The sequence below is a fragment of the Maniola hyperantus genome, chromosome Z, assembly GCF_902806685.2.
Source record: "Maniola hyperantus chromosome Z, iAphHyp1.2, whole genome shotgun sequence".
Taxonomy (NCBI): Eukaryota; Metazoa; Arthropoda; class Insecta; order Lepidoptera; family Nymphalidae; genus Maniola; species Maniola hyperantus.
The window spans coordinates 15,481,784-15,505,168 of NC_048564.1; the positions used below are offsets into that span (position 1 = coordinate 15,481,784).

The following is a 23,385-nucleotide window of genomic DNA, read 5'->3' on the forward strand; positions in this document are numbered from 1 at the left end:
CCTCGCACCGGAAGATGCAGCGTTGGAAGACCCCCCACTAGGTGGACGGACGACATCAGACGAGTCGCAGGGAGCCGCTGGATTCAGGCGGCGCAAGACCGTGACATGTGGAAATCCCTACAAGAGACCTATATCCAGCAATGGACGTCTATTGGTAGATAATGATGATAAATAAATATAGACGAAATTGAAATTCGTAGATACTTAATTATTTTTTTATAAATATTTGGTATATAATAATCAAGAACTTACAACCCGCAGAACATGTTAGTCAATATAAACTTACAGGTTAAAAATAATTACAAAATTGTATTACTATTTGTGCCAAAGGCTTTTCTTTCTACTTCTAAATACATGAATATATAATTGTATAATAAAATGTGGACTTTAGGGTTCAATACCAAAATGGTAAAAAATGAACCATTAGGCCACGTTCATTTACTACTATTTTAGAATATACCTACACATTAAGGGCCTGTTTCACAACTTTCAGATAAACTTTCAACAACATCATGCGTTTTTTTAACAATAATGTTTTCTAACCACATTTAGATTACTTCTACTTTAGAATATACACATTAAGGGAGAGTTTCACAACTTTCAGATAAACTTTGAACAACATCATGCGTTTGTTAATAATAATGTTTTCTAATCACATATAGATTGAATTATACTACCACTAATTTAGAATATACCCATTAAGGGCCCGCTTCACAACTTCCAGATAAACTTTCAACAACATCATGGGTTTGTTAATAATAATGTTTTCTAACAACATTTAGATTCCTACTAATTTAGAATATACCCATTAAGGGCCCGCTTCAAAACTTCCAGATAAACTTTCAACATCATGCGTTTGTTAATAATAATGTTTTCTAACCACATTTAGATTCCTACTAATTTAGAATATACCCATTAAGGGCCCGCTTCACAACTTCCAGATAAACTTTCAACAACATCATGCGTTTGTTAATAATAATGTTTTCTAACCACATTTAGATTCCTACTAATTTAGAATATACCCATTAAGGGCCCGCTTCACAACTTCCAGATAAACTTTCAAGAACATCATGCGTTTGTTAATAATAATGTATTCTAACCACATTTAGGTTCCAACTAATTTAGAATATACAGATTAAGGGCCCGCTTCACAACTTCCAGATAAACTTTATTTAACGGATTTTATCATTTTGACAGATTCCTAATACACAAACTGTCATAAACTCATAACGGTTATCTGGAGGTGGTGAAACGGGTCCTTAGACTGGTCAAAATTGACGACAGTTTTAGTAACAAGCTAGTTTAGAATAAACGTATTAAGGCTCGTCAAAATTGACGAGAGTAGTATTATCGACGTAGATGGTGTCTGCCCTCCTGATCTCAGAGGGGGGTACGCAGAAGGGGGGCGGGTGGGACCAGAAGCCGCTTTCGGTGCACACGATGGAGCTCTCTCCCTCCACCTGGTAGCCGTCGTCGCAGGCGTAGACGACCAGGTCGCCGACCGGGTACTTGCCGTCCCTGGTGGTCGCCGCCGTGACAAGACGGCCGCGATCGGGGACCGAGGGGTCCGGACAGTAAATCGCTGCAGAGCATTTTATTATATTTATCTATCCCATTTTTTTGTATTATTAATAACTAGCTTATGCCCGCGACTTCGTTCGCGTGGACTTGACAAATTTCAGACCTCTATTTTACCCCCTTAAGGGATGAATTTTCAAAAATCCTTTCTTAGCGGATGCCTACGTCATAATAGCTATCAGCATGTCAAATTTCAGCCCGATCCGTCCAGTAGTTTGAGTTGTGCGTTGATAGATCATTCAGTCAGTCTGTCAGTCAGTCACCGTTTCCTTTTATACATTTAGATTAATAATTATTTATTTGTGGAGTTATTAGGATTGATTCCAAATATTTTTTTAGTTTTGTTATAAGTACGCGACAGGTCGAGATGCAATCGGGTGGGGACGCCACGCACACCCGCACAGGGCCACGCTGACCCAGTGCGGCATAGCGCGGGTGTGAAGGTAGTACTGTACTCACGTATACAGCGCGGGGCGTCGGCCGACCAGCGTCCGCCGGGCTCGCACTCCAAGCCCGGCGCGCCGACGAGGCGGTAGCCCCAGGCGCAGGCGAAGACGGCACGGCCTCCGAGCGAGGCGTTGTACTCGAGCAGAGCAACGTGGGGGCCCGACGCCCGCAGACCGGGACACAGGGTCTCCTCGCAAGTGGGGGGCGCGGACGACCACCGGCCTGCAACACAAGTACCAACCGTTATGTATTAAGAGGTGTGTGGCACAACTTACAAATTACTTATCATTTCTTTCTACTAATCAAAGTTAAATCTAAAACCTTTTTTTCAGAAGATAACCTTTTATTCAATCCACCGGTCGAACCTGGCGGCATATGTGGATGCATTTAGACATTTCGCCCGGTTCGGCCAGCGGGTTGAATCCGGCGGGAAGTGTGGAACCACCATAAAGGCCTTCAATTCACTATGACCATCGCAAGATCGGCGGGTATCAAACCCGGCGGCCATGCCACGCACATGAGCCGCGAGTATGATCAGCAGTTCGGCAGGTTTGCCGGCGGGCCGATAGTCGAGTCCCGGCTGATAATGCCCCATGGATCTCTTCCAGTTTTTGAGAGTTGTGCCGGTGGTCTATTAATGCCAGCAGCAAAAACGTCTCTGATCACATCAGAGAAAGCAGCCGCCTCTTATTATACCGACAAGACTTTAATTTAAAAAAAATGCCAGCTGCAAACCACGCGGCCATGACGGGGGCTGTCTCAAAACGGTGTTTCCACACATGCCGTCAGGTTCAACCCGTCGATGTATCCACACCATTAGAGCCTCAGAACAAATACCTGTAGAAGGTGCCCTATTGTGATACTTACTGTTAAAGCGAGAGATCTAGCTAGCTAAATGGATTTAAGCTCTTGTTAGAAAGTGAAAAATGATTATTTTTTACTTGATCACCGGGCCCCTTTTTTTGTCAAAATGTATTTTGTATGTGACATTTTAACAAACAACACGAAATGACTCAAGGATGTTGACTCAAATATTATAAAGAAATAATTTATTTGTTTTGAAAAAGTTATAGAAGTTATTGTACAATGGTGGGTTGCAGTATACTAGGCTACAATAGCCGAAGCGAACGTAAAATAGACGGAATAACATTTCACAAGTAAGTTGAGCGAGAGGGACTGAGGAGGCCACGCTAGTTGATTATCTATTAGATCTGTGATTATAGTCGACGCATTTTAAACTGAGTCGTCGAGTTATCTGCCAGTTCGCTCGCACTTACCTACGACCTGTAAGTGCGAGCGAAACGGACAGATAGCTCGACGACTCAGTTTAAAATGCGTCAACTATAGAGCAATTTACTTACCGTCTCCCATGCAGCTAACAACGGTTGGGCCATTGATATGGTACCCGGGCTGACAGCTGAAATGGACTGCATTGCCAAGTCGCGTGCCCTGCGCGAACTGCGTGACGTGCGGCGACAGCACGTCGATGGGAGGGCATACTATATCTGTGACAACATCATACATCAGTACACTTGGCCTCAAGTTATGGGTGGTCACAAACTAGAACACAGCTTCTCTACCTCAGAACAAATACCTGTAGAAGTAGGCCTAATGTGACTTTTACTGTTAAAGCGAGATAGCTAAATGTATTTAAGCTCTAATTAGAATGTGACAAAATGATTATTTTTTGTCCTCATCACCGTGGCCACTTTTTTTGTTTGTCGAGATGTATGTGTAAATGAGATCTTGACAAACAACGTGAAGTGAGGTTATGTTGACTCAAGTATTTTAAAGAAATAATTGATTTGTTTCGTTGTTTTGTTGTTTTTGAAGTTATTTTGCAATGGTGGGTTATTGAAATTAATTATTCCTACTATATTGAATATTGTTTTTATTATTTATTAGCTGATACCCGCGACTTCATCCGCGTGGAATTAGGTTTTTAAAAATCCCGTGGAAACTGTTTGATTTTCCGGGATAAAAAGTAGCCTATGTCACTCTCCAGGTCTTTATCTATACCCATGCAAAAAATCACGTCAATCCGTTGCACCCTTGCAACGTTATTGAAGGACCAACCACCAAACCAACAAACAAACACACTTTCACATTAAAAAAACCGGCCAAGTGCGAGTCAGGCTCGCGCAATGAGGGTTCCGTATTTTTTCGACATATTGCAGGATAATTCCAAAACTATGTTGCATAAAAATAGATAAAAATCTGTTTTAGAATGGACCTTTCATATGATATCCCACTTGATATAGTTATTTTACTTCGAAAATGGAAAATACTAACTATTAGTTTATGACCACAATTTAATTTTTTTTTTGTGTGATCTAACCTTAAATTCACGGTTTTCAGATTTTTCCCCTAAAGACCGGTACGAACGATAAGATCTACCTATCTGCCAAATTTCATGATTCTAGGTCAACGGGAAGTACCCTGTAGGTTTCTTGATAGACAGACAGACAGACAGACTGACAGACAAACGGTTCCGTTTTACCTTTTGAGGTACGGAACCCTAAAAAGAGCACTGGTTAGCCTTGATTTTATCTCGCGAGGTGTGAGAAAGAGAGTATTCAATGCAGAGGAATGCTGTCTTCGTCTTAGGCGCCTCTAGGCTCTAAGCCCCACACTTCACTCTGGATTCTAAATGCAACACCCTCGCTACGCTCGGGAGTTACACTAATATCCCTCGTTACGCTTGAGATTTATCCCGGCGCTCGTAACGTAAGACACTGCATTACCTTCATGTTGAAAACTACTACATAACATTGATTATATAATTAGTATTGTGTACTATGCTAAAAGCTGTGGTAGCCTAGTGGTTAGGACGTCCGCCTTCCAATCGGAGGTCGGGGGTTCGAACCCGCGCACGCACCACTAACTTTTCGGAGTTATGGTGCGTTTTTAAGTAATTAAAATATCACTTGCTTTAACGGTGAAGGTAAACATCGTGAGGAAACCTGCATGCCTGAGAGTTCTCCATAATGTTCTCAAAGGTGTGTGAAGTCTACCAGTCCGCACATGGCCAGCGTGGTAGACTATGGCCAAAAGCCTTCTCACGCTGAGAGGAGACCCGTGTTCTGTAGTAAGACGGCGATGGGTTGATCATGATGATGATTTTTAGTTTAGTAAACAAAATAGTTAAAAATTGTAATATTTAAAAATATTGTATGTAACCAGTATTGCACGCCACAAAGTGGCAAACTGTTAGAACTTTATAACATGTATAACACCTAATGTACCTACACAGTTAATGCAATAAAATTTATTCTATTCTATTCTATGACTATAGGTTGGTGGTAGTGGGTGGTGGATGCATCTTTGTCACTGTGTGTGCGTGTGGCAACTAAGCAACTCACTAACAACTTTAATGGAGATGGTGTGGGTGGACGCGGCGGGAGACGTGCACGTGTAGTTGCCGCTCTGGCGCGGGGTGACGCGCGTCAGTGCCAGCCGGTAGTGCAACTCAGTGTCTCCATCGTCGGACGCCCATGCTGTAACAAGGAAAAACTTAAAAAAAATTGTAAGCTGTGCCACACATTACTATACTCTGATATTTAATTCGGTGGAATTCTGACGTTGTAATTTTTATACATCAGGGGAGTTATTTGTATGAAAAACAGTGTGACCACCACGACGAAGTTCGATTTTACCCCAAATTACATTAAATCCCTATCAATATAAAAAGCCCTAAGACATAGCTTCGCACTAAAAGAGGGTGCAATCTTTAACAGTGGAAAGTGGAAACTGGCAGCAATGGGATCGGTTGATTTGAGGATGTAATCTTGACTTAGGTATATGTTAAACATTTTTAGTTCCTTTTAATTTCAATCGTCTTGATGTGCCTAAAAGTACACGCTTAGATTATGATTCAGGATTTTTTAAGAAATTCTTTTACAAAAACCTTGTTCTTTACGAAAACAACACAAAATCGGCCAAATCGGTTGATTTGTTCTTAAGTATCTTACATACAAGCGGCAATTGATTTATGTACTTAAATTTACCTATGTACAATATTTAAAGTTTCCTTCTTTGCGGGAATTGTTTTATCTCTAGTAATATTAAGAAAAGTCAGAATTCCACGGAATTAAAAATCAGACTATAGTTATAGGTTATCCCGGCGCCTCTAATACTTGAGCTTTAAAGTCAAAAGACCTCAAGCAGAAGAAGCGCCGGAATAAACTGTGTCATGTGTAGCACAACCCGAAAAAAACCAGCCAAGTGCGAGTCAGGCCCGCGCACCGAGGGCTGCGTACTACAGTTGTATTTTTTAACACTTTGCACGATAATTCAAAAACATTAGTTTTTAAGTGAGTCTGTTTACTAACAAATTGAGCCATAGTTGCTCTGAATACAAAGATTTTATTTATTTATTTAATATTAACTGGCGTGTTTCCACTTGAGACCGTCATTAGCAATAACAATAAGATTACATTCGACGTGCCACGTAAACTATAGGGGTAATAAACCAAACACTCATAGAGCTCGTTCATTTGTAAAGGAGCGGTTCAACCTTATATTTTGTTGGAAACCAACCAGTGTTGATACTTTTGAATTCACCCGCCACGACTTAATCCTATTGTTATTACTAATGACGGTCTCAAGTGGAAACACGCCAGTTAATATTGAATGCACTATAATATTTTATTGCTGTGTGCTAGTGGGGCAGGGCACATAGTTCGTAAAACCGATAGACGTTGGGGTCCCAAGGTGCTGGAATGGCGACCTCGCACCGGAAGACGCAGCGTTGGAAGAGCCCCCACTAGGTGGACGGACGACATCAGACGAGTCGCGGGGAGCCGCTGGATCCAGGCGGCGCAAGATTGTTAAGTCCCTGCAAGAGACCTATATCCAGCAGTGGACGTCTATTGGTTGATGATGATGATGTGTGCTAGTTTATGTAATGAGTCTCACTCACCAGCGGTATGCCTGCCGGAATGACTCCATGTCCACTCGGGCTCTTGTTCGGGCGCGCGCGGCCAAAGGCAGTCCAGCCACAGTGTGCTCCCGGGGTATACCAACAGCTGGCCTCGACTCTCGACCACGGCCGAGCCCGCCGCTACCACGTACTGGATCGTTGGAGGGGCACCACCTGCACCGGAAAAAAGCGCTGGAATAGGATCTTGGACTGTTTTAGAAAGAAAGAAAGAAAGAAAAGACGTTTATTTACGCAAATTGTGCCACACATCCAACTTAAAGCTAAGAGCTGGTTATTCCGGCGCTTCTTCCACCTGAGAACAAGCAAAAGAAGCGCCGGAACAAACTGTCATATTGTGTGGCACAACCCGAAAAAAGGGTCCAAGCTCAGCATTATGCTGTATGCCTTGTTGCACAAGAACATACAGCGCATATTTTCAGCTGGTACCCTGAACCGGGTGACGCCACGGAATCATAAACTAATGATAACTAAACATAACTAATAAAACACACGGAAACATAAAAAAATAAAATAAAATCACTAACAACTATACTTATTACTGACTATACTGGTTATTTAGCACCATACATATTTCAATGTCTAATAGTAGTTTTTATGAAAATATCTCAGCCTATTCATCATCATCAACCGATAGACGTCCACTGCTGGACATAGGTCTCTTGTAGGGACTTCCACACGCCACGGTCTTGCAACGGCTGAATCCAGCCGCTCCCTGCGACTAATCTGATGGGTCTTCCAACACTGTCTTCTCTTCTCCACGGGTGCGGAGAGTGATCTTTATCCAATTTATCTTCTTGTGCGTGTGCCCACATCGCTGATTGGTGTGTTACGACTTATATTGACTTATACGACGATTGACTATGCTGCGTAGGCCCTACTGGCCGCTACAGCGTCACCGGGGGGGTTGGCGAGCGCGAAGCTCCGCCTGGGGGTGAGCCCTAGGGCTCGAAGAAATAATTTGAGAGGTCGGGGGGCAACGTCCTCCTAAGGGCGCCTCCTGTGAGGCTCGGACCACGGCTTAGGATGACGTTGGGAGACGAAAGAACTCACACTCTAACAGTATATAAGTAATCGATTGGAACAAAGAGTGGGGCGCGTCATCACGGATTGAACTATCGATAGTTGTGCTCCATAGAGTTGATAGTCGATACGCACCTGTATAGTTAGTGATCAGGGAGGTCGGCACGCAGCTTGGCATCTTGTGCGACCACTCGCCGTTGTCGCAGCGAAGCGAGCTCTCACCCGCGAACTTATAAAGCCCGAAGTGCTTGCACCGCAACGCTAGCACCGCCCCGTGGGGGAAGTAAGTGTCAACCTGGTGAGAAAATTGAAAATACTACATAATTATTAGTTCACTAGCTGATGCCCGCGACTTCGTCCGCGTGGAATTAGGTTTTTAAAGATCCCGTGGGAACTCTTTGATTTTCCGAGATAAAAAGTAGCCTATGTCACTCTCCAGGTCTTTACATGCAAACAATCACGTCAATCCGTTGCACCGTTGTGACGTGATTGAAGGACAAACCAACAAACAAACAAACTTTCGCATTTATAATAAGGGTACTGATGACCACATTTTTTTTTTTTTTGTGTAATGTAACCACTAATTCACGGTTTTCAGATTTTTCCCCGAATGTTTGCTACAACACCTACAAGACCATACATACAGATACAGGTGCCAAATTTATGATTCTAGATTTCTAGGTTTCTTGACACTTGACAGACCGACAGACAGACAACAAAGTGATCCTATAAGGGTTCCGTTTTTTTACTTGAGGCAAGACCGGGCATATATGTGTTGCTGATCGCAAATCTCGAGAACAGCTGAACCGATTTCGCTAATTCTTTTTTTATAATATTACTTGAAGTACGAGGGTGGTTCTAACGGAGAGAAAAATTGTAAGTATTAAAAACAAAATAAAGAATCGACTGTTAGGCGGTACGAAGTTCGCCGGGTCAGCTAGTAATAATAATAAATCTTTATTTGTTCCAATTACAAATTTTGCTTAAAATTACCCTCGACCCCCAAACTAAGTTAACCCGTGTCATGGGGGTCTCTAAAGGTGTATCTAAAGCCTCCACCAAAAGCGTCCGATCCGTCCTACCGATCAGAACTCGTATCCAGAACGGATCGCAAGGGTCCAACGATGATAGCATTTGAGATCGAAACATGACTACGGAGTAAAATGGACTCAAAGTTCCTTCAGTAAAAGTCAAAAATTCAGCACCACGAACCACCAGCAAAAATTTACCACGTAGACGCTTGGAGCGCTGACTGTAGCACTTATCTACAGTCAGCGCTCTTGACGAACTTGAGTTTTAAAACAAACGCTTCAAATTCTATCAACGGAGGTGATCTAAAATCGCATACTAAGCACCCAGATCGCATCGTCAGATCGGCGGGGTGATTACGTAAAACGTTGCAGAAGCGACAGCAACGCGACAGCAGTAGCAATGCGACCGTTCATTTGCTGTCTATCTTCTTCTTATTTTGCTTTGTGGCTATTGCTCTCTCTCTCTCTAGCCAGACGCAAGCCTGTCGTTAGATACTTAATCACATCGCGGATCGGCGGTACGGATCTGGTGCTGTCGGTGAAGGACTCATAAATTAAGGCCTTCACTGACAGCACCTTTAAAGGCGGACTCAAACTATGGGGTGACAGCCGCGACCGATGGGTATCTGGATAATACATAGTACACTGAACTATGAGAACTAGAGAACGTAAGTCGCGGACGTAACCTTGAACGTTTGGACGTCCGACATATCTCGCAAGCCGCGTCCCAAACGGTTGTGCACACCTATTAGTCGCTGTCAGCCGCAGCTTGCAGACGCATCCCATAATTTGTTTTCGCCTTAAGGCTCTAACAGCCGTACTCAGATTCGCTAATCGTTACTTAAGATTGAGTTAAAACGAGACAGATTTATGTGAGATATATAGCTCTGTCTCGTTTTAACTCAATCTTAAGTAACGATTAAGCGACTCTGAGTGCGGCTGTAAGGTTATTAAAACACAAGCCCTCAAATTGTCTCTCTAAATAAAGGGCATGTCCCAGTTTTGTATGGAGTGGTTAAAATCATTTTAGGACATGTCCTTTGCAATTTATTAGCATACGTAGGTTATATTTTCTAGTAAAGACAAAACAATAGCTGAAACCGTCACCAATCAGTAAGTAGCTACTAATGTTGTTAGTATCTAGTAATTAGTATTAGAAAACCAACCGGTTCCAATATAGTAACAGACTAACCAAACGACGAATCGCGCCTGCCAATGCTACCGTTTCTGAAATATTAAAAATTACGCATTGCAGATGCTAAAACTACAGTTCTCGACAGTTAGGGAACTTCTAACAAAACGTTGAGGCATCGACGTCACTGGCAGGCGTCAAATGTTAGCACATTTGACGCAGGTAGCCCTATTTTTCTTTGACTTTTCTTTGACATATCGTATATTCAGTATCAAACAGAGTTCCCTCACTCTAGTTCACTCTGCTAAAACTAAGAAATCAATGTCAAAGTCAAATGATTTATTCAAAATAGGTAATAAATTACTCTTTTTGATAGTCAGATGTTGGATTTGTAAGATATAGTGTTGATAATTATTACGCAAACTTAAGACTAAAGCTACGAGGGTTCCAAACGCGCCAAGGTCTGATAAGATCGCACAATATATAATCTTCTAAATATATAAAAGGTTGACTGACTGACTGATCTATCAACGCACAGCTCAAACTACTGGACGGATCGGGCAGAAATTTGGCATGCAAATACCTGTTATGACGTAGGCATCTGCTAAGAAAGGATTTTTGAAAAATAAACCCCTAAGGGGGGGAAATAGGAGTTTGAAATTTGTGTAGTCCACGCGGACGAAGTCGCGAGCATAAGCTAGTTTAGTATAGTGCTCTCTCTGTTACGTAATCCCATACAAATGATGAGCCATACGGTATACTAGCTTGATTCCGCGGATAGGATATAGAAGATGCCCATGCCAAGCGCTTACGAGCACGAAGAAACCAATATTGTGTTTTTTTCTGTTTGTGTGGAAATAAAATAATAAATAATAAATAATAAATTTACTCCTGCCTTGAAGACACTCAAGTTATAGAAAACGTCGGGTAACAAGGCTAAATGGCTATTGAATCAAAAACTCACCACAACAGAGCCGTTTCGGAAAGTCACAGAGAGAAGTGGATTCCTATGCCGGTACAGGCACTCGCGCAGTACCGGCTGGAACCTGCCATCTGTAACAATAGGGTATTTTACATCAAGCTAGAAAAAATCCAAAAATGTATAAACAAGATAGTATAAGAAATAAGCAATCGAAAAATGTTACTTTCAGTTTATAAAATTATACAATGAATTTTATAATTCATTTTAAAGATTTCATTTTTTTTTTATCTGTTCTACCAGTATCCGAAACACACTAAGCTGTACCCGCCATGATGAATCCCGACTGTGACGTCACAACGTCAATGTTGTGTAATGTCACCTTAGCACTTGTTAGAGACTTGTTAACATTGCTTGTTTCAATTAAAGTTTTTTTACTTTGTTTTCGTTTCAAATAGTAGGTATAATACAATTCAGATTCATAAATAAATTATTACTTCCATTGTAGTATAGTAATACTGGTTTTGCAGTGGAAAATCGGTTCGTAAAAGCGTATATGTAGCTCCATAGATTATCTACTATTCTCATACTAAGTATTTACGCAATTTTAAACCCAGTTTTTCTCCTACTTTTAAATCTGTTGGCACTTGAATCCACAACTTATTTGGCGCTTTTACACTGGTATTCCCACATGCAGGCACATTGCACACGAATGAAAAGGCAAGTTACTCATTTTAAATTGCAAAAAATATATACTTCTTCATGTACTCTTTCACTAAGAAAATTCCTTTTTGACAAAGTGACGTCATCACGGCTCATGAACTTTACAAGATGGCGGGCAGCGTTTTCGCGGTGAAATTAGAAATGCGTTTTTATTGCACCTTATCGATCAAATAAATTTTTTGTAAATTTTTGGTGGCACTTCACTCACTTTAGGATCGAATTAAAACACTTTTCAAAAAATGGTAAAATACTATTTATTTAGGCTATTTCGAACAAAAGTCGTTTTCTATAATAAAAATAGTCGTTTATTATTCAAAAAGTATTGGTACATATACTTGTGTATAAGTATTTAGTACAATTACAAATTACAAGTCATGGTGATAAGTATGACTAGGTAAATAAATAAATTATAAATTATTTATTGATCAAAAAACATACATAGGTACAAGTACATCTGCATATTTAAAAGATCAAATACATGCTTATAATAACATACCAATTTGTTAAGTATACAGAAATACCGACTGTCCCTAAGCTAGGTATATACTTGTATTTTAGGCGACATCACTCTCCTTAAAATTCATGACTCATTTTATAATAAATTTTTTTACAAAAAAAATAAAAACCGACTTCGTTACACAAACACAAAAAATTGATAAATAATTTAATTTATTACCGAATATATTATGTATACAAGAGTTAATATAGTTCCATAATAATACTTTTTGGTGCCGGTGCCAATTAGCTTTAGCTGCGCGAATCGTCTAGACTTCATATTTTTATGGGACTCCACAATGGCACCTCATTGGCACCGACCCCAAAAAATATTATTATGGAACTATATTAACTCTTGTATACATAATATATTCGGTAATAAATTAAATTATTTTTCAATTTTTAGTGTTTGTGTAACGAAGTCGGTTTTTATTTTTTTTGTAAAAAAAATTTATTTCACAATTTTTAGTGGCCCCATGGAATTATGCTATGACTGGTTAAAAGTCTACTGTTTACTAAGCTATTACACTGATCGCGAGCAATTTACTCTTATCCGTTGAGGAGTTCCAGTATCTAGCTTCGAAGATGTTCATCAGATCTTCACCAAATTGAAATGGGACCAACTTTGAAGTATACCCTTTCAAACAAAAAAATAATTTTCAAAATCGTTCTAGGTGTTTTCGAGTTATCGGGAAACATACATAAAAAAAAAAAAAAAGATTCCGACGTATTGAGAACCTCCTCCTTTTTTGAAGTCGGTTAAAAAAGGAAATGAAATCGGCATGTAAGGTAGATATAAAATTTAACATATTTACACTATTACAGTTAGAAACAGCTGTGTGTGTGTGTGTGTGTGTGTATTATATATTTATTTTGTAATAATAATATATATTTTGATATATAATATATCATCATCATCATCAATATATATATGTATTTAATTATATTATAATTTCCAACAACTTTTCAGTATCACAATATGTTCGTGTAAGTAACCGCTCTTTGACTCTTTTTTTGCATTCGTTTTTATTTAAGGGATCTATATTTAAGACTTTATTTATTTCATTATAGATTCTACAACTATTTATATAGTATTGTCTCCCTACCAGTTTAGTTCTGTAGATACAGTTTTACAAATTTGACCCATTCTTCTATTTGCAAGGTTTTTATCGAAATTTAGGGAATTATGTTTACGTGTTATAATTTGTAGTAAATAGAGCTGGCGAGCCGTAAGAACCTTGCAATCTCTATATAGATCTATTGTGGGGAATCTAAAAGGTCTGTTTGTCATAACTTTTAAAATAGATCTTTGTGCTCTCTCTAGCTGTAACAGCAATGTTTTATTGCTACCTCCCCAGACCGATATGCGATACATGAGTAGCGATTTGACTATCGCATAATATACCATAAAGATAGTACTTTTATCCGCTGATGTCCTAAGCTTCTTAAAAATATATATTAATTTTCTTATTTTTGATGTTAACTTTGATATATGTAATTTCCAAGACAACGTGTTATCTATAATAAGTCCAAGATATTTTATATCTGTAGCATATTATACAGTAGGGCAATCACAATTTGAGTTATTATCAAAAGAGTTACAGATATGGGCTTTCAATATGCATTTATTAGCCGAGGGTTGAGAGGCAGCAGGAAAGGAGTGAAAAGGTAAGGAATTTAGTTTTGGTAACGTTTAGGCTAAGTAAATTTGCAGCTAACCAATCTAAAACTTTTTTTTTTGTATATATTCTTGGAATTGTGTAGTACTATACTTACAATATTATACATAGATTGCTGAGGGTCGGGATCCTTTTTCGTTATCTAATCACATAATGGTAGGATTTTTTAGATTACTAATACGGTACGATATCCAGATTCTTACGCAATCGACTCAACAAATAATGCGGGATCTTTAGATTCATCTGCTCTCCTCCTCAACATCATCATCACCTCGACCCATCACCACCACTGAGCACGAGTCTACTTTTAGAACGAGAACGGTTAGGTTAGGTTAGACTGGCAGACTTCACACACCTTTGAGAACATTATGGAGAACTCTCAGGCATGCAGGTTTTCTTACGATGTTTTCCTTCATCCATTGCTTAAAACGCACACAACTCCGAAAATCAATAGGTGGGTGCCAGGAATCATACAATGGACCCCCAAATAGGAGTCCGAAGTCTTAACCATTAGATAACATCACTCCTGCTCTCCTATGCAGACAAAATTCCTAATTTGTCAAAAAAAAGTGGGACTTACTAAGTGTTGGAGAGCATAGTGGTCCAACCCAATTGCCGTCTACGCACTTTATTTTGCAAATCAGGCGTTCATTCATCGGCCCAATGAGGCCAGGGAATTTGACCTGCCAACAAAAATGTACAGAGTGTTTGATACATTACACGATACATTACGATACGTATCAGACATTACGATGTCATAACAAATGAGGTATATAGTACCAAGTAGTTTACAGACACAACAATGTATTGCTTTAATTCAACCGAGGATTGTTCTAATGTTCATTCAACAGACAGGCTCACTGGTACTGATTCTGAGCACACCTAAATTTTAGAGTATTTACATCCTTCCTTACACCAGACACAGTTTGACAGTTTTAAATTAAATTTAGAGCTGTCAAACTCTGTGACTTTAGCTACCAGATGCGAGCCTATTGTTTAAATTTGTAGAGTGCACTAAAATTCAGTCTTTAAATGTGAAATTCATGTTCCGTCCTTTTTTAGCAATATTAAAAAGAAAAAGATGCAGATATTCTAAATTTAGTTCAGAGAAAGACAACAGAATCTCATTTCGATTCTTGAATTTAAATTTTTGTTTAGCAAAATTAATGATGTTTGTATGTGTGTGTATGTTTGTTACTCTATGACGCAAAAACTAGTGGAAGGATTAGGCTGAAGGAATAGAGATAGATTATACCTTGGATTGCTTGCTTGGATTGCACATAATAATATGCTACTTTTTACCCCGGAAAATTAAAGAGTTCACATGGGATGTCGCATGCCTTAGCTCAGTTACTTTATACGTAGTTTACCTCAGAGACCCAGGCAAAGTCTGCACGGAATCGACCAACGTCCAACTTTTTGTCTATCGATGTAACGTCGGGCAGAGAACATTTGTAATCATCTGAAAATAACACTCATATTTTTGTATCATGGTTAATATTAATTTTAATTTTAATACTGGGGCCGATTCTCTTGTACACACAATCTCTAAACTAAACTAAATTAACAGGTCTAAATCTAGTGTTACCCTTTTCCGCAAGCAACATTATGAAAGAGATGGCAATATATTTAGACGTATTATTTTAGTTTAGTTTTGAGATTGTGTACAACGGAATTAGCCACAATGGTACACTTTGACTGTTTCCAACTGGAAACGGCAATAGAAATACACATTCTGTGAAAATTTCAACTCTTTACCTATTACGGTTCAAGAGATACAGCCCGCAGACAGACAGACGGACAGATTTATTTATTTATTTAATTTATTTATCTAATTAGAACGGCAGTGCCACTTACACTAACTAGATGATTAATAATAAATTTAAATACAAATAAAGGTACAAGAAAAAAGACATAAAATACAAAACGATAAAAGATCAAAGGATTTTGAATATATACGGATGGACGGACGGACAGCGGAGGCTTAGTAATAGGGTCCCATTGGCACCTTACTGGTACGGAACCCTAAAAATAGTTAAATTAATGAAGTATATTTTTACATCTTGTGAATTTTTCATAATTTGAAGAAAATTTTATGATAAAAGGTCACTCATTTACTTTGGAGACTATTTACATCAAATAAACCCCTATTAAGGTTAGGTTTTTTTAAATTATTTCTGAAGTGGTAAGTCCATAAAAGTTTTTAGAAATACTTAGATGCCATTGGCGCCATTTTTATTTATTTTTTCAAGTCTTGAAGTTTTGTAGCTACTCTAACAATAATTTTGAACTTTCGATAAAATTTTAGTCAAGTTCCATAATGCCTAGGTAAACCGTATTTTTAGGCAATAGTTAAACTTATGGTTACTAATTACCACGAAATAAAATGTCCAAAAACGTTCTTTAACAAAAGAAAAAAAAGAAAAACCATTGACGTATGAAAATTATGAAAAAATCATTAAAAAAATCATATCTCCTAAACTATTGAAAATCGCTAAACATACATGGGGGTGATTTGGATACCCCTTAATATAAGGTATTCAATTCGTTCCAATTCTAATCAGGAAACTTGAGTATATTGGGTGTACGTGGCCAGTCATGCAAGTCAGGAAGAATGGATAAAATTTGGTTTGCCACAAGGAAGCGTTCTTGGCCCAACATTGTTTCCAATTTACATAAACGATTTATGTAACATGAACTTAACTAGTGGAAAGATAGTTACTTTTGCAGATGACACAGTACTGCTTTCTAGTGCGAAGTCTTATCAAGTAGCGAATGATTTAGCTAATCAAGGCCTTAGAAAGTGTCACTACCTGGCTGGATCATAGCCTTCTCACGCTGAATTTTGACAAAACCAAATTTATGACCTACAGTATTAAAAATAAAACACAACCAGAGCAGAATTCAGTTTGTATTAAAGCCCATACATGTACTCAATTAAATAGCTGTTCATGCTATAGTATTAAAAAGAAAGTGTTATTAAATATCTTGGTGTATTAATTGATCAGAATCTCAATTGGAAACAGCACATACAAAAATTAAGCAGCAGGGTAAGAAAACTTATATTTTCAAATTACTCAGGAACGTTTGTTCAGCTAAATTACTATAAAGCACCTATTATGCTCTGTGTCAATCTATAATCATTTATGGGATAAAAGCATGGGGAGGCACATCCAAAACCACCTTATTAACCATAGAAATAGCGCAGCGCGCTGTACTTAAAGTAATGACTTTCAAAAAATATACTTACCCAACACACCTGTTGTATTCTGAACTAGAGGTGCTTACAGTACGTAAATTATTTATCAAACATGTGATTATTACACAACACAAAATTCAACCAGTTTCTACAACAAAGCGTAGAATAGATATAGTATACAAAATCCCTCAACTTAAACAATCTTTGCTCAGAAATTCATAAATTATCTCGGTCCTAAACTATACAATGCAATATGCAGAAAGATAATGCTAAAAGATTTTACAAGTAATAAACTGAAAACGCAATTAATAAAATATCTCAATGCTCTAAATTATAACGAAACTGAGGATCTTCTGATTAAAATAATATGATTGAAACAAACTAGCTAATATAAACAACAAATAATACACATTCACACATCCACAGACACGCACCCACACATACACACCTTAACACACGCACACACACACTCGCATACATGTACACCACTATCATTTGTAATAGACACCGGTATAACATGTCCAACCTTAGCGCACCAAATTGTATTAACATTTATTCAAGTTTTTAGAAATGGAGAAGGCAACCCACTGTGATACAGTGTTTACTAGTTAATTGTTATTACTTGTTTTTTATCTGTATTATTAGTTTTTTTTTGTGTTCCTTATAATATAATTTATGTCAGCACTCAGCAACTTAAAGTCAATAAAAAAAAATCTTTTAGACTTCACATCTCCGGCCAACCTGTATATTGTACAATATATCTAAATAAATTAAAAAAGGTGACTGACTGACTGATCTATCAATGCACAGCTCAAACTACTGGACGGATCTGGCTGAAATTTGGCATGCAGATAGCTATTATGATGTAGGCATCCACTAAGAAAGGATTTTTAAAAATTCAATCTCTAAGGGGGTGAAATAGGTGTAGTAATAAGCTAGTAAGCAATAACTCTCTTTAAAATACGAAACTTCAAATACATATGGGGTTTTTATATTAAGCGAAAATGTGCATAAAATGCAGTTGATGTTACATGTGTAACTAATTACGATTTTATCAGTACCTACATTCACATTCTATACATGATTGAATCATGAGAATACAAATAGAATAGCAGGGCGCAGCTGCAGTTGCGCTTTCCTAGGTGCTACATATTGATTACGACTGTTATTGATTCCTGTTATGTAATCCACAGTTTGTAAGTACCTACCTACCACCTAAATTACACAACTTATTTGCTAAAAACCAGGACACAATTTTTTTTTAAATAAAAGCTTTCTTAAGCGATCACTTACCTGCTATAAGTTTATCGCCGAGGTTTTGGCAAAATAATGCCACAATAAATAAAATCAAGAGCATGAATTTGTTCATTTTTATTATGTTTATATGTGAAACTTTCTGAACTTCACAGTATCACAAAGTTTACAGAACATAAGTGTTTAGACTTTATTTATTTGCAACGAATAGAAATAGTTCAAAGAATATACTACTCTCTAACGAGAGCAATAGTTAGAATTTATTGTATTAGTACTGTTTTTAAAAAATGATGAAGTTAGAAAGACTTTTTTGGCACTTGAATGACATTGACAGTGGGGCGTACAACCATAGAGTAGGAAGTAGGATGTATATAGGGGTAAGGCTGCCAGCAAATACAATCTCCTCTATTTTACGGAATATATTGAAAATCTCAATGCCGGAAATCAAGTAAGTTCTATGTTATTCTAACCGAATGAGAAATTGGGAAAGAATAATAAAAATCATCTTTAGGCCATGTAACTAGTTACTTACAACTTATCATGTTTACCTAAAATACTATATTTACCTATTGCTAAATATAGCTATAAGATGCAGAAGTATTTATGCTGTATATTTTATCAGGATATATGGAATGGCTCTAATATTTAAAAATTTCAGATTTTTTACTTCGCAACACCGCATATGATTGTGGTTTATGTATTAGTATGTAGCAGTTATTTGAATGTAACTAAACTAGTTAGTTATATTATAATTGGGTATTTGACTCCAATTTTACTTTATTATAAACTAAGATAAAAATATTGACGTAAACTGAAAAAAATCGATCAAAGTAGTAGGTACTTAGAAATTCTTTGCGTGAGTGCTCTCCATAGATTATCTACTATGTGCTCTCTCTCTCTCTCGTTTAAATAGGTACTCTCTTGCTTGATACGTGCACGATGGTGTGTATGCTACATCCAGCACCGCGGCCTTGAGCTGACGTACAGCCGGGATGGATGGTCAATAAGACGCTTTACTTATTAACTTGGGTTCAAAGAATTTTTATGTATGTACTACTTCGTAGTATATTATAATAACTAGTATTTTGCTCGCTGCTCGAGCTGCTAAAGCAGCTCTCGAGGTCTATAATGGCCATTTTGAATAATAAAATTTTTTGTATGAAAAAAAAAATTCCGCCATTTTGAATTTTTTTTCCATCCATCGAGTAGATCTTAGGATCCTGATCATCTCTTGCCAAAAAACCACTCTTCCATCTGTCATACCCTCCGAGATGGACGCCGATGAAATTTGTATGGCGGCCATCTTTTTTTCGGAATTTAGAATTTTTTTTCAAATTTTTGGTAATTGGACGAGGTTTCGAATGACATTTGGTCGAGCACCTCCCACCTATCTTCAATACCTTGAGCGTGCCCTTCACCCGTCTCCGAAATCCTCAATCATCAGCTCCCTCCATATGTTGCCCTAAAGGAATCTTTGTCTTCTATATGAAACCTTAAGTAAAAAAAAAAAGTTTCATACAAAATTTTACAGGAGGAAATTTTTTGAATATCTCGGCCGCCATCTTGTTTTTCCAATTTTTTTTACATTTCCTAAAAATCGTTTACTAATATCTTCAATTGTTGCAAGTTGTAACGAAATCGGTTGGAAAACAAAAAAGTTACAAAAGTCAAGTCGGCCGCCATCTTGTTTTTCTGAAATGTCATAATTTTTCCCTACTCGAATCCCACTTCTGAACATATCTCCCATACATTATTATATCATTTTCTATCTCTTTCTAGGAGAACAATTATGTCAATGAGTCAGTGAGTCAGTCAGTGGTAATTGAGCTATATATAGTATAACTAGTATTTTGCTCGCTGCTCGAGCTGCTAAAGCAGCTCTCGAGGTCTATAATCGCCATTTTGAACAATTTTAAAAAAGTCATAAAATTTGTATGAAAAAATAAATTCCGCCATTTTGAACTTTTTTTCAATTCATCGAGTAGACCTTCGGATCCTGATCATCTCTTGCCAAGAAACCACTCTTCCATCTTTCATACCCTCCGAGATTGACGCGGATGAAATTTGTATGGCCGCCATCTTTTTTTCGGAATTTAAAAAAAAAAATCAAATTTTTGGCAATTGGATGAGGTTTCGAATGACATTTGGTCGAGCACCTCCCACCTATCTTCAATACCTCGAGCGTGCCCTTCACCCGTCTCCGAAATCCTCAATCATCAGCTCCCTCCATGTGTTGCCCTAAAGGAATCTTTATCTTCTGTACGAAAGTATTAGTGAAAAAAAAAAGTTTCATATAAAATTTTACAGGAGGAAATTTTTTGAAAATCTCGGCCGCCATCTTGTTTTTCCAATTTTTTACACTTTTTCTAAAAATTGTTTACTAATATCTTCAATAGTTGCAAGTTGTAACAAAATCGGTTGGAAAACAAAAAAGTTACAAAAGTCAGGTCGGCCGCCATCTTGTTTTTCTGAAATGTCATAATTTTTCCCTACTCGAATCCCACTTCTGAACATATCTCCCATACATTATTATATCATTTTCTGTCTCTTTCTAGGAGAACAATTATGTCAATGAGTGAGTGAGTGAGTGAGTGAGTGGTAATTGAGCTATATATAGTAAAACTAGTATTTTGCTCGCTGCTCGAGCTGCTAAAGCAGCTCTCGAGGTCTATAATGGCCATTTTGAACAATTTTAAAAAAGTCATACATTTTCTATGAAAAAATAAATTCCGCCATTTTGAATTTTTTTTCAAGTCATCGAATAGACCTTTGGATCCTGATCATCTTTTGCCAAGAAACCACTCTTCCATCTTTCATACCCTCCGAGATGGACGCTGATGAAATTTGTATGGCGGCCATCTTTTTTTTGGAATATTGAATTTTTTTTCAAATTTTTGGCAATTGGATGGGGTTTCGAATGACATTTGGTCGAGCACCTCCCACCTATCTTCAATACCTTGAGCGTGCCCTTCACCCGTCTCCGAAATCCTCAATCATCAGCTCCCTCCATGTGGTGCCCTAAAGGAATCTTTGTCTTCTGTACGAAAGTATTAGTGAAAAAAAAAAATTTCATACAAAATTTTACAGGAGGAAATTTTTTGAAAATCTCGGCCGCCATCTTGTTTTTCCAATTTTTTTCACTTTTTCTAAAAATCGTTTGCTAATATCTAAAATAACTGCAAGTTTAAACAAAATCGGTTGGAAAACAAAAAAGTTACAAAAGTCAGGTCGGCCGCCATCTTGTTTTTCTGAAATGTCATAATTTTTCCCTACTCGAATCCCACTTCTGAACATATCTCCCATAAATTATTATATCATTTTCTGTCTCTTTCTAGGAGAACAATTATGTCAATGAGTCAGTCAGTGAGTGAGTGAGTCAGTGGTAATCGAGCTATATATAGTATATATAATAACTAGTATTTTGCTCGCTGCTCGAGCTGCTAAAGCAGCTCTCGAGGTCTATAATCGCCATTTTGAATAATAAAAATTTTTGTATGAAAAAAAAAAATCCGCCATTTTGAATTTTTTTTCAAGTCATCGAATAGACATTTGGATCCTAATCATCTTTTGCCAAGAAACCACTCTTCCATCTTTCATACCCTCCGAGATGGACGCCGATGAAATTTGTATGGCGGCCATCTTTATTTCGGAATTTAAAAAAAAAAATCAAATTTTTGGCAATTGGATGAGGTTTCGAATGACATTTGGTCGAGCACCTCCCACCTAGCTTCAATACCTCGAGCGTGCCCTTCACCCGTCTCCGAAATCCTCAATCATCAGCTCCCTCCATATGTTGCCCTAAAGAAATCTTGGTCTTCTATATTAAACCATAAGTGAAAAAAAAAAGTTTCATACAAAATTTTACAGGAGGGAATTTTTTGAAAATCTCGGCCGCCATCTTGTTTTTCCAATTTTTTTCACTTTTTCTAAAAATCGTTTGCTAACATCTAAAATAACTGCAAGTTGAAACAAAATCGGTTGAAAAACAAAAAAGTTACAAAAGTCAGGTCGGCCGCCATCTTGTTTTTCTGAAATGTCATAATTTTTCCCTACTCGAATCCCACTTCTGAACATATCTCCCATACATTATTATATCATTTTCTGTCTCTTTCTAGGAGAACAATTATGTCAATGAGTGAGTCAGTGAGTGAGTCAGTGGTAATTGAGCTATATATAGTATAACTAGTATTTTGCTCGCTGCTCGAGCTGCTAAAGCAGCTCTCGAGGTCTATAATGGCCCTTTGAACAATTTTAAAAAAGTCATACATTTTCTATGAAAAAATAAATTCCGCCATTATGAATTTTTTTTCAAGTCATCGAATAGACCTTCGGATCCTGATCATCTCTTGCCAAGAAACCACTCTTCCATCTTTCATACCCTCCGAGATGGACGCCGATGAAATTTGTATGGCGGCCATCTTTTTTTCGGAATTTTGAATTTTTTTTCAAATTTTTGGCAATTGGATGAGGTTTCGAATGACATTTGGAAGAGCACCTCCCACCTATCTTCAATACCTCGAGCGTGCCCTTCACCCGTCTCCGAAATCCTCAATCATCAGCTCCCTCCATATGTTGCCCTAAAGGAATCTTTGTCTTCTGTACGAAAGTATTAGTGAAAAAAAAAAGTTTCATACAAAATTTCACAGGAGGAAATTTTTTAAAAATCTCGGCCGCCATCTTGTTTTTCCAATTTTTTACACTTTTTCTAAAAATCGTTTGCTAATATCTAAAATAACTGCAAGTTGTAACGAAATCGGTTGGAAAACAAAAAAGTTACAAAAGTCAGGTCGGCCGCCATCTTGTTTTTCTGAAATGTCATAATTTTTCCCTACTCGAATCCCACTTCTGAACATATCTCCCATACATTATTATATCATTTTCTGTCTCTTTCTAGGAGAACAATTATGTCAATGAGTGAGTCAGTGAGTGAGTGAGTGGTAATTGAGCTATATATAGTATAACTAGT

General features: G+C 37.8%; 1 protein-coding gene across 3 annotated transcripts; it reads right to left on the reverse strand.

Moving 5' to 3' along the window:
* Window positions 1-813: 813 nt before the first annotated feature.
* Window positions 814-18,725, reverse strand: hig (hikaru genki). Of its 3 annotated transcripts, none has more exons than XM_034983579.2 (10): window positions 18,459-18,725; window positions 15,337-15,428; window positions 14,547-14,649; window positions 11,115-11,203; window positions 8,123-8,282; window positions 6,947-7,120; window positions 5,388-5,522; window positions 3,387-3,530; window positions 2,038-2,247; window positions 814-1,582 (listed from the first exon to the last, which is right to left on the reverse strand). In XM_034983579.2, the coding sequence occupies exons 1-10, from the start codon at window positions 18,532-18,534 to the stop codon at window positions 1,317-1,319; spliced, it is 1,449 nt and encodes a 482-aa protein (XP_034839470.2). In that variant the 5' UTR covers window positions 18,535-18,725; the 3' UTR covers window positions 814-1,316. The 3 variants fall into 3 exon arrangements, with proteins under 3 accessions (XP_034839470.2, XP_069364794.1, XP_069364795.1); XM_069508693.1 differs by lacking the exon at window positions 18,459-18,725 and adding an exon at window positions 17,217-18,423; XM_069508694.1 differs by lacking the exons at window positions 14,547-14,649; window positions 15,337-15,428.
* Window positions 18,726-23,385: the final 4,660 nt, after the last annotated feature.

Bases quoted from the DNA above. Each gene is read 5' to 3' on its own strand.
- hig (XM_034983579.2), bottom strand. From the start codon at position 18,534: ATGAACAAATTCATGCTCTTGATTTTATTTATTGTGGCATTATTTTGC. The intron at 14,650-15,336 runs GTAAACTACGTA...TTTTGTTGGCAG, and splicing joins ACTTTGCCTGGGTCTCTGAG to GTCAAATTCCCTGGCCTCAT. The intron at 2,248-3,386 runs GTAAGTAAATTG...CTTGTGTTGCAG, and splicing joins TGTTAGCTGCATGGGAGACG to GCCGGTGGTCGTCCGCGCCC.